Source organism: Pelodiscus sinensis, chromosome 3 (assembly GCF_049634645.1).
Source record: "Pelodiscus sinensis isolate JC-2024 chromosome 3, ASM4963464v1, whole genome shotgun sequence".
Taxonomy (NCBI): Eukaryota; Metazoa; Chordata; order Testudines; family Trionychidae; genus Pelodiscus; species Pelodiscus sinensis.
In genome coordinates this window covers 101,032,176-101,044,313 of record NC_134713.1, presented here as the reverse complement: position 1 = coordinate 101,044,313, position 12,138 = coordinate 101,032,176, and the positions used below count along the sequence as shown (strand labels likewise).

Below are 12,138 nucleotides of genomic sequence, written 5' to 3'. Positions count from 1 at the left end.
CTTCAGTCCACATGAAACTGGTTAAAATGTATTTGTACTTGCCTGGAAAAGTCCATTTTTGTTGAAGAATGTAAACTGAGCCCTAGATACAGCTTCAACTTCATCCTGGCTTAAATTCTTCAGTAAACTTGAAGGCAAAACAACAGAAGCCAGGGCATTTGCCTGATTCTTGTCAAAATCTATCTGTTATATAAAAAGAGGAAAGAACAGGTGAGACCAAAAATGAGATCATCAAAGGTCCACTGGATCTGGGCACATTCCTAGCAACATTATCCTATATGATCTGAACATAACACTACAATAACCATGAGTATAAATATTGCCTGGAGCTAGCGGAGGATTGATACCATCCAAAATGATGGTCTGGTATGTCTGACATCTTCATTGTACAGGCTTGAGTCATATTGTCTGTATTATTGTTAGCATGAGCTTTGTTGTGTGAGGCATTGGTACAAACACAGAACAAAAAGGCACTCCTTGCCACCCAAAGAGGCAAAAATAATATCCAGGTGATACACTGACACCTTGGGGTTCATGGCAGTGAAGATAATTTACAGTACCCTTCATGCTACTCTAACATGTCTAGGAGCACAACCCAGCCATAAGGAATCACACTGACCAACTCCGAAATCTCCTTTCATGAGGAATGTTTGTATTCCTTGGAGAATTGCCAGTCCTTTGGACAAGATGAGGGGTGGCTCCAGGCTTCCACAAAGGGCAGGGCCTCAGGCCATGTTGCACCACCCTCCCCTGGCCCTTAGAGCCACCCAGTGCACTCTGTGTGGAGTTACATGGGTGATGTAAAGGGCCTGGGGTGCTGGCCACCCCCAGGTTCTGCAGAATCTGTGGTGGCAGCCTGGAGCTCTGAGTTCTTTTGAATTGTTGGGTCCTGTGAAAGTTGTACCCTTCATATCTCTGCAAGGTGGGCCTGCTCCTTGGCTATTGTTGCAGAGTTGGGCCATTGTTTCAGGGACACAACACTGCTCCCATTTACACATAGTTCACATTTTGAATTTGTCTTCCTGGAAAATGTCCTACTTTCTAGCAGCAGTGCAGCTGCACTGGAGCCAGAGTCAATGTGAGCACCAGAATGGGTAGACCTCAGGCCTGTTGACTACTGAATCATGAAAACTAATGCTGGTGCTATCCACATTAGCACTTACAGTGCTGCAAGCACTTTCCCCTTTCCTGGAAAAAATATTCCCAACATAAACAAAGCCTTAATGGTTTTCTTCTAAAGGCTAGAAATTTCTAAGGACTAGAAATATTTTTATTCTTAAAATGAAAGATTTCACCTGGAGCACAATTCTGTGTTAAAGGCCTGATTCTGTGGCAAACTTTACCAAGGCACAGACTAGATAGCCCTGGCTGTATTTCACTTGCTTAAGGGGGGTACAGGCTAGTCATTTTAAGCCACTTTAAGTTGTAAACAACATTGAAATAAAAGCACACTAATGACCTCTTTTCTGCAGATTTTTTTTTTAAACATTGTCTCATGCTGACTTTTTTATGTAAATTCCTGGAAGGTGGATTTTTAGATGACCTTATTTAAATGTGTCATTTCCTAGTGCGATCAACAATATTTCCACTTTAGCAGCTTGTACATAACTCATATTCAAAATTGGTGAGTAGATGACCTGTTTCCTTCTGGAATTCTGTTTATACTAACTGATGCATAGTAACAATAGTGCTAGATTAATGTTGTTTTTTGTTGTTTAGAAAAGATTTAATTCTCTCCCTTTTGAACACTATTATAGCTTATCAGTATGTCCAGTTTCCGTATGAAACAATCTGGGGAAGAAAAAATACTTTTTATTACATTTAGGGTCATCAACTTGATATAGCAAAAATAAGAAAGACCCTGAAGTCAGAAGGATGACTGCACAGGAATGTAACAAATAGCTAGAAGCCAACTCTGTCAATCATTCAATCTGTCCATGCAATCAGCTCCATTTTGATATTCATGTATCTCAGGGGCTATGTCTAGACTATATGCCTCTGTTGGCAGAGGCATGTAAAATAGGCTACCCGACATAGTCAATGAAGCGGGGATTTAAAATATCCCCCGCTTCATTAAAATAAAAATGGCCACTGCGCTGTGCTGGCTCAGCTGATTGTTGGCAAAGCACGGCAGTAAAGACGCAGATCGGTCGACAAGGAAAGCCTTTGTCGACCGATCCTGTAAACCGAGGCATAAGGGATCGGTTTGACAAAGGCTTCCCTGGTCGACTGATCTGTGTCTTGACTGCTGCGCTGTGCCGACAATCAGCTGAGCCAGCACAGCGCGGCAGCCAGTTTTATTTTAATGAAGTGGGGGATATTTAAATCCCCACTTCACTGACTATGTCGGGTAGCCTATTTTACATGCCTCTGCCGACAGAGGCACGTAGTCTAGACCCAGAGACTCCTCTCTTTTATGTACCTACAGTGGCAGAAGTACTGAAATTAACAGAAAAGTAGACATGGGAACATCAGCGATGAAATACTGTAGGAGGACCTATGAATATAATATTGCATTATAATTCATATATATATAAATATATAATATTGCATTAATTATGAATTTATGTTAATGGGCAACAGTGCCATTAACAGGCCTGGAAAAAAAGTGAAAAGCACCACTGTTGATATTTGACTCCAAATGGCTAGAAGACTTGACCTTGATGAAGGAACTTTTGTAAACAAACACATTTATAGTATCATTGGTTAAATCTCTATATTATTTCCTTAGGAATGTTCTTTTAGTATATCTAGAACTTTGAGACAAGAGATTTTGGAACCAGTAATTCTTCATTGTGTCTGATAACACTAAATCAGAAAACAGAACTGACCAATGGAAAAAATTATGTTCATAAATACTATTGTGAATAAGACATCATCATAGGCTTACTATAAAAATTCAAAGAGTGACTATTTATTGAAAAAAAAAAGCTCATGGGCATTAGAAATAATACAGCAAAGAAATGTGTGAATTGATTTACAGATTCTACAACCATTTTGGAAAGCACTTATTTTTCCCACAAGTGATTTGAGTGTTTATAGATAAAACGGGATTGTTAAAGGGGAAGCTTCGGTGAACCAGTCAGATGGCGCAAATAGCAACAGCAACCAAGACATAGGCTACAGTGCTACACAAACTGTTTATTAAGCAATAAAGAACAAACACATTTGTAAAAATCACTACCTGTTCAGGATAATACCTGACAGACAGAACTCAGAGCAAAATTCACTCTTAAGTTGTCCTCTAAAAATAATTTGGTAAGATCTCGTAAAAATTCTTGATCAAGATGTCTTATTTGGTTTAGTGAAGGATCTGAAAGAGGTTTCTCTAAAAGAAGGGATATATTACAGAAATAATTTTACAAACTGAATTCCTGAATGCTAACAGTCAAAGATTTGTCAAGAGCTGTAAAAACTCTTAGACTGAAAGATAATCTTTGTAAGCTGCAGTGAATAGTTTCACTTTATAAAGATTTGCATGATATCCACTGTAAGAGGAAAAAAAATAAAATTTAGAAGATGTCTAAAACACAATTGAGGTTTTTAAGATTGCCTAAAGATCATCACAGTATTTGGTAGAAGTTCTTGACTTTGTGAAGAGGAATTTCCCTCCACAGGTGTGAAAAAATTTCTTGCCTAATAAGCATGGAAATATAAATTGTGATCAAAGTTGTTGAAATTTTTGATGGCGAAGGAGCTAAGCCGTCTCAATAAGCTGTTGGAAATGTAAAAACCTGAAAACAAAAGTCAATGTTCCAATAGAAACATAATTAACAAACTATGGATTTTATCATTTAAACGGTACTGTAATACATTATTCCAGGGTAAGAAAATGCTAATGTTCCTGGATGTCCTCATGCCACAGATAACATTTGTTATTATAAATGAAGAACATTCCAGATCTAATCGTAGAATTTTCTTTTCTTCTCATAAATGCAAAGTGAAAACTGAATGATAGTTTTTCCTTTTTTATAATATTTAGCAATTTAGAACTTGCTCATCTATTTCTATTAAATTTGATTTGGAGAAATATGAGTTAAATGTCATGAATAAAAATGAATGAAACTCCATTAAGGTAAATGTCACTGGGCCTACTTATACCAATAGAGAATTTGAACTTTTGAATTTTAGGTCCAAAAGATAGAATGGACAATATTTAAAAAGACTATAATATTTTATGATACTGTTATTAATGTACATTGTCATACATTTGCATGGTACTTCATAAAAATGATTTTATTTATTAGGAATAGCAAGTTCATATTCTGCAGAGAATTTGGTTCCATGTGTGTCTGGAGGATGTTGTGAAGACTAGGACTTTAACAGGGTTGAAAACAGAGCTAGATAAATTCATGGAGGTTAAGTCCATCAATGGCTATTAGCCAGGATGGGTAGGAATGGTGTCTCTAGCCTTTGTTTGTCTGGAAATGGCTAACAGTGGAGGGATCACGTGGTGATTACCTATTGTGTTCAGTCCCATTGGAGCATCTGGCATTGGCCACTGTTGGCAGACAGGATACTAGGCTAGATAGACCTTTGATCTGACTCAGTATGGCCTTCTCATATTACATCAATATTATTCCATTACACTATAAATAGGGGGCTAGGCTCCCTGCTCACTACACTCATCAGCTCCCTCTCCCCCCCCCCCCCCCCCCGTTGCTGGCCGCTTTTATGGCCAGAAAGCCTGATAACCTTGCATTGAGCCCAGCTGTGCTCTCCATGGCCCCAAGTCACTCGCACCCTTCTGCACTCCCACCTACCACACCCCTGGATGGGCACCTCTACCTGAACATTCTCAGCCCAACCCTCTCGCTCGTGCCCTTCAATCACCAGCCAGTCCCCCCTGCCAGTACCCTTCCAGCTCCTGCTTCACCCACCAATAAAAAAGTTCATGGCCCACAGCCCATTCCACCCTCCTTCCATCCCTAGCCACACCTCTGTCTTCCATTTCTACCCCCACCATGCTCCCTAACTCCCCCTCCTCATCCTCTTCCTTCAATCCCTACCCCGACCCGTCTTCCCTAATCCCTACACTACAGCACTAATTCGAACTAACTTGGTTTGAATTAGTTAATTCGAAGTAAGCTAATTCGAACTAACGCATCTAGAACTAAAAACTAGTTCGAATTAGCGTTTTGCTAATTCGAACTAGCGCGTCCACATTAAGTGGACCCTGAACCAGGCTTAAGGATGGCCGGAAGCAGTGCCGGCAGGGCATCAGAGGAGGACTTAAAGCATGGAGATGCTGTCTCAGGCTAGCCGAGGGCTGTGCTTAAAGGGTCCTGACCCCCACCCCGGACAGACAGTTCTCAGGGTGCCCCGCTTGCAATGCAGTCCTGGCTTGGATTGCCTGGAGTACCCACACTGGGCACATCACAGCACTCGGCCATCAGACCAGCTGCACTTGCCGAAGGCTGCCATCTGGGGAGAGGGAGTAATTGGGGGGCTGCAGGAGAGCTTCCACCCCCAGAAGCCCGCAAGCCAGCCCAGTCCTCCCCATCGGGGGCGCGTACCCCATTCCTCCCTCACTTCCTTCCACTTACCCTTCCCTAGCCCCTCTTCTTGATGTACAAAATAAAGGACAATTGTGTTCAAAAATGGAACAAAAAACTAGTTTTTTGTTCTTTATTGAACAAAACTGGGGGAGACTGGGAAAAGGAGGTGGGAGAGGGGAAGAGAGAGGGTGGGAGAGGGGAGGGCAACTAAAATGATCAGGGGTTGGGAACAGGTCCCATATGAAGAGAGGCTAAAGAGACTGGGACTTTTCAGTTTAGAAAAGAGGAGACGGTGGGGGAACAGGATAGAGGTCTCTAAAAGCAGGAGTTGGGTGGAGAGGGTGCATACAGAAAAGTTCTTCATTAGTTCCCATAAAGAAGGACTAGAGGACACCAAAGGAAAGGAATGGGTAGCAGGCTTCAAACTAGTAACAGAAAGTTGTTCTTCACAAAGCAAAGAGTCAACCTGTGGAACTCCTTGCTGCAGGAGGCTGTGAAGGCTAGAACTAGAACAGAGTTTAAAGGGACGTGAGATCAAGTTATGGAGGTTGGGTCCATGGAGTGCTATTAGCCAGGGGGTAGGAGTGGTGTCCTTGCCCAAGGTTTGTGGAAGGCTGGAGAGGGATGGCACGAGACAAATGGCTTGGTCACTGTCTTCGGTCCATCCCCTCCAGGGTTCCTAGGGTTGGCCACTGTCGGCAGACAGGCTACTGGGCTAGATGGACCTTTGGTCTGACCCAGTACGGCCATTGTAAGCTCAGGGCTCAGGGTCGGGGGTCTCAGTGGACCACCTTGATTTTCATGCACACCTGCTCCTGGGTGGCCAGGCTGGCAGCTCTCCTGCCCTAGCCGGCCACTTTCCTGTGCCTAGTCCGGAGGTTGTGGACGAGGTCCACGATGTCCGCATTAGCCCAGGCGGGTGCCCGCCTCTTGCGGTTCCGGGCAAGCTCCCGGGAGCTGCCAGCCTGGTCCTGGGAAGAGGGGGAGGGCTGGGGGGCATTGGGTGGGTGGCTCGAGCCGTGCCAGGTGCAGGGTCTGCTGGCTGGGTGCTGGCAGGCTTGCACCTGGCACGGGCACCGTAGCCAGCCCGTGCCCCTTTAAGGGGTCCGGGGCCGGGAAGAGGGCAGACAAGTTTCCCTGGTGTTGGCCAGAGTGGCCACCAGGGAAACCGAACCAGTAAATTCGAACTAGGCTTAATCTTCGTGGAATGAGGATTACCTAGTTCGAACTAACGGAGCGCTAGTGTAGCGCCTATGAAAGTTAGTTCGAACTAACGTCCGTTAGTTCGAACTAACTTTGTAGTGTAGACATACCCTTTCTGTCCCCACCCCAAACTGCCTTTCCCTACTCCCACCTCCTTCCTTCATATTCCTACATCCCCATCCTTTCCTAACCCCTCCCTCTCTGCACCCCCACATTGCCCATCTCTCGCCTCCATTCCTATATCTCACCCCCAGCATCCCTTCTTTTTGCACCACTCATCCTCACATATCCTTATCCCCTCTCCTTCTTCCCTACTCACACCCGGCCCCCTCCCACAAACAGGCAACCAGCAAGGAAATGGCAGCAGACCATACACAGGAACTTCTGGGGGATGTGGGGAGGGGAAATTCTCTGGGTGCTGTGTCAGCAAGATTTTGGCAGCTTCCTGAAGAGAAAGGGCAGCACAGGTGGCATTGCTGGGGTACTGTGAAGTGGGAAAGGGGGACGTCTGTGGGCACAGGAAATGGAAAGGAGGCAGAGAAAGAGGCTGAAGGGAGGGACAGAGAGCAGGGATTCCTTTGGGATGCCAAGTTAAGAAGGAGGAGTCTGTGAGGGGGCAGGAGAGCGGCTCACATGTAGGTTGGAAAGAGGACTGGAAGGCCTTGCAGTGAAGGGGGTCTCCAGGTCCCACCATGCAGAGGCAGGTGCCTTCTCCTGCTAGCCTGCCCCTACTCGTCAGTGTTGGCAGTTGCTCTGCATGCTGCTAGGCCTGGATTGCCATATTCCAGTGGCAGATACCACCAGGGAGGCTTGGCACTGGTGCGGCCACTGGGGGCACAGCGGAGGATAGGGTGGCAGGCGGCCAGAGATGTGGAGCTGCCTCCGTTCCTGGTGTGAGTGAGCCGTGCCCCAGGTCTTGCACCAACTGAAGCAGCTCCCTGGGCTGGGGAGCTCAGAGCCCCTGCTTGGGAGTAGCACGGTCTTACAGCCCCCTTCTCTGGGCAGTGAGCCAAAGCTCAGCCTACACCACACACATGGTCACACACCACAGGTAGCTTCCCCCAAGCAGGGGGCTGCCAGGGCTGGCCCAATTCACATCCAGTGCTTCCCATTAGCCACAAGGCCCCCACGCCGCTTCCCCTTTGGACCTGCTTCCATGGGAAGGCCCCCAACATCTCCAGGTCCAGCTGCCCCAGAGCCTTAACCCGGCAATGGCAGTGGTGCTGCTGCAGCCCCATTTCCTGTGGCAGGCTGATCTGGAGCAGTGCCCAAGCCCTGGATAGACTTGCTCCCTGCTCTGGACACTGTTTGGGGACAGGCAAAGCCGCTTGGCCCCCTGTTCGGGCCGTTTCCATCTCCGAAGCGTTCTTCCTGCTCAACTCTGCACTCAGCCTTTTGGAAGGCGGAATCTACCCAGGCTAGTCTGCCAAGCAGCTTTGCCATCCCTGAACAGTGTCTGGGGCAGGGAGGCCATGGGATGGCAGAGCCTGCAGGACACAGAGTCATGTTGATGCAGTCACTCTGTCATCCCCAGGAAACAATTTTTTGTATATAGAGAGAGATGATTTGCATTCAACAGTTATTACAAATTTATGTTTAAATTATGAAAATAATTTCTCAGGTCTGATTATTTGTTGATAATAGAAAGATTTTACTCTTTTTTTTAATGTTAACCTCACCTATCTTCATCTATACTGCAGGCTTGCAAAACAGGTATGCTTAGCATACGGTCTAGTGGGAGAAAAATGATGATTCATGGGTAGAGAATTTTGGTTCAATTCCCTGCTCTGCCACAGACTTCCTATGCATTAGTCAAGTCATGTGGGGCCAGATTTTTACATGTATTTATGTGCCTAAAGAAGCAGACAGGTGCCTGACAGGATTTAATGGGAATGCCGTGCATAAGGACTTTAGAAAATCGTACTAATTGCCTATCTTCATTTTTTGGCACCTAAATAACATTAAAAATCTGGCCTCTAATCTTTCTATGCCTCTTTATTCCTTAGCTGAAGCAAAATGGTGATGATAACCTTTTATACCTTAGAATATGTTTAATAACTTATGGGCAAAATTAAAGAGTTGGTGAACTCTACCAGCTGGAGTCCTGCTAGAGCTGTGTCTTTCCTCCGGTGTGCTGGGAGGCAGTCGGAGATGTGCCAACGGAGAAAAAGAGAATTCAAAATGGCTATCCTTAAAAGGGCAGACGACCTTTTTGTTTTTGCTCGATTACTTTCTCCCCAACCCTTCCTCCCCCCCCCCCCCGACTTTTTTTTTTTTTTTTTTTTTGCGCAACCAAAAATCCTTGGTTTTCCTCAGAAAAAAATTATTGTTTCATGTTCTGTGGTCTTAAAAAGTTTAAGAAACACTGTGTGAGAATCAATGGGAGATGCATGTGCATAGCAGAACTGTTATTTTTGTAGGCAGAGATACCAATATCATCATCTGATTTTAAATCAGTAAAGCAACACTTGATCCAAGAACTATGGTCAGTTATTTGTAAAAGGCAGTGATAATCATATGGGGCTGATAAATAATGTGACTTGGACAACACACTGCTAAAATCTAATTCAGGAGAAGACTAGTACAGAAGATCATCAGAGGATATTTTACCTACTCATTCTTCCAAGCAGATGAAAAAATTGAGCTAATTTGGATTATGTCAACAACATATATAAATTGTAACTGTTATCCATGGAAGTACTAATGTATTTGAAAGAATGGGGAAGAAACTGGGTTCAATGCTCCTGAATGATACCTAATAAGCAATCATTCTTAACATCAAACACATTTTGGGTTCACAAAGAGAATGTTTGTTCTGTACCTGAAAGTCTGAAGCATTGTTCTGGGGACCAACTCTGAAGGAGGATCCATTAAATGAAGTTGAATTCATAGAAGAAACACCAAGTGCCAGGTTCCGAGTTGAGATGCTCATAGATGGTCCAGTAAATTGAATCTTTAAGGCTAAGGTATCAATAGTTTTTAAAGCTCTAAAAACAAAGACAATTATTCTACATGTGTGTATGCATGTGTACATGAAACAGAAGAAATGACAAGAAAGAAAAATAATGATGAAACCAGTATTACAGCATCAGGAAAGAAAATGACTCTTGTGAGTCCATTTCTGAAACTAATTTTTGTAACTCCAACAGGAGTTTGATAGACCGATCTCTTTAACCAAAGTAAATCAGGATAGCTCTATTGAAACTTGTGAAGCTTTGCTGATTTGCTCTGAGGAAGGAGCTGTCTCTCTGACATTTCTAAACACAATAACAATATTCCAATAATATTTACATTCATATTACAGTTTCATTTCTGATATGAAAATAGTTAATGTTTTGTCAAGCCCATTAATTTGAGACTTGCTATACCTCAATTGAAAAAAAATCTTTCAAAGGATTTAATCAAAAGTCTGTAGTAGCTTACTGTAGCTTGTGTATTGGTACATAGAAAGACTGAGTTTTTTCTGATCCAATTCATTAACAGGCAGTGAAACACTTTTTCAACTTCTTCCCTCAAGGTCAGAAACACTTACTCAGAAGATGATGCTGCCAACACACTGTCTGAACTCGTTAAAATATTGGAAAATATTGTCACCACAGTAGAACCCAAAGACTCATCAATTTCTTCATCATTCACAATTTTTTTAAGTTTCTGGACAACATCAGTGACTTTGTCTGCAGTTAGTTGCTGCCCTTCACCAGTGAGATTCAGAAGCGCATTGGCTATATCAGCTGCATTTTCTGTGAGAACATAGATAAAAAGAAGCAAAAGGAGAAAGGAATAATATCAATGGGACTTCCCCTGCCTGCTGATTTACAGTGTAGTCAGTGCAAATTGAACAAACAAACATAAAATATATAGGATTGGCTGAACTTTATATAATGTCCTTCTTCGTTTCCTCTTTCTTTCCCTCATTTAATCTGAGTTAATCCTCATTTAAAGTAGGAAAATATTAGAATGAATAAATGAAAGAAGAGAAGAGGGGAGGGTAATCATATTTCTTTTCCCCTTCCCTTCCCTTCCCTTCCTTCCTTTCCTGCTTTTATCTTAAACTCTCTTTCTCTTTGGGGAAAACAAATTCTCCTTCATCCCTGAGACTAAATAGTGGGTTTCTTGATGCCCTTGCGCCAGAAGAAATTTAACTGCTTTTTGGGTTCAGAGAGTGCAGTCCTGACCATACCAAAGTCAGCTGGAGTTTTCCTCCTGAGTTAATTTCATGGAGAGTTTATGCATTAATGGCTTGACAAGTAAATCTCATGCCAGATCTTTTTCTGGTAAGATAAGGTTGGGTGTTTAATATGGTGGCACAGTGGGTGTGCACAATTCATTTTACAGCCTCAGGAAGTGGAGTGAGGTATGTAGAAGAAAAAACCTATGAATAAATCACTTTATCTACACTCACAGATTAGTTGGTTTTCCTGATATACAACCATTATTGTCCCATTGGCTAACATTGCATTCCTTTTACACCCAAGTGCCTGATTCTGGACTGCCTTATCCCTTGTACAGTAACTTATTCCTGTACAAAACAAGTGCAAACTGGATTTAAAATGCTACCAAATAAGAATTCTGCACTCCTATGCTCCAATGACTATGTTCACTTCACACTAGTATATACAAAGAATGTGATTCTAATTTACAAGAAGAGCTCTTTATATTACTCTGGCAGTGTAAAAGACATAATAAATAGGTAAGCTCCTTTTTGTGTAAAAGCCTCTTGTGCAAAAAGCAGCCACTCATTAATTATGCAAATGAGGTGTGGCAATATTCCATGCTTCACCTCATTTGCATATTTCTTGCGCAAAACAGTGCAGTGTAGACATAGCTTGAGGGTAAGGGTGAGCTGTATGGCACAATAGTAAAAATAATGTTTCACAACCATTTTATTAGATTTATTAGATTGTTTTGAAATCGTCACACAAATTAAAGTTGGCTACTCAAGCCTTTTCTGAAGCATTATATCTAGTTTATCTTGGTTTCTTGTAATTTTGCACATTTCTGTTGTTGAACTTCTTGAATGCAATGTATTTATCTTTGGTGGCTTCTTGCGTGTACAGTACTTTGAGTACTTTGGCTGATTGGTCATTAGTTCATTCAAATAAGGCAGAAGGCATCTTCTTTCAGAAATTCAATGATGAAAAATAACGTTCAAATGTAGCTGTTATGCAAGAAATGTAGAAAGAAATGAATTCCTACTTCTTTCATCCCAAGAAATATCAATAGGAGGTTGATCTGACCTCTGTGTTATAACAAGAAGTTGAAGTCAAATCTTCATTCATTCATTGTTTGACATTCCACACAGTATTCAAATTCTCTATTCTGTCCTGATCTCATCACAGCCCAAATTGCTTATTAAATTTCATCCTTTTTCCTTCAGATCATTTCTTAAGTGTGTCTTATCATTTTGACTTTGAATCCTATCCTCCAAAGGATACCC

General features: G+C 42.7%; 1 protein-coding gene across 8 annotated transcripts in view; it reads right to left on the bottom strand.

Annotated features, from left to right (window-relative positions):
* Window positions 1–12,138, bottom strand: part of ADGRG6 (adhesion G protein-coupled receptor G6) — a 163,882-nt gene that overhangs the window by 44,648 nt on the left and 107,096 nt on the right. For all 8 annotated transcript variants that reach the window (XM_075924316.1, XM_075924318.1, XM_075924317.1 and 5 more), the window contains 3 exons: window positions 10,234–10,441; window positions 9,523–9,688; window positions 43–183 (listed from right to left, as the gene is read on the bottom strand). In XM_075924316.1, coding sequence (XP_075780431.1) covers window positions 43–183; window positions 9,523–9,688; window positions 10,234–10,441 — 515 coding nt within the window. The remainder of the gene's footprint in view (window positions 1–42; window positions 184–9,522; window positions 9,689–10,233; window positions 10,442–12,138) is intronic.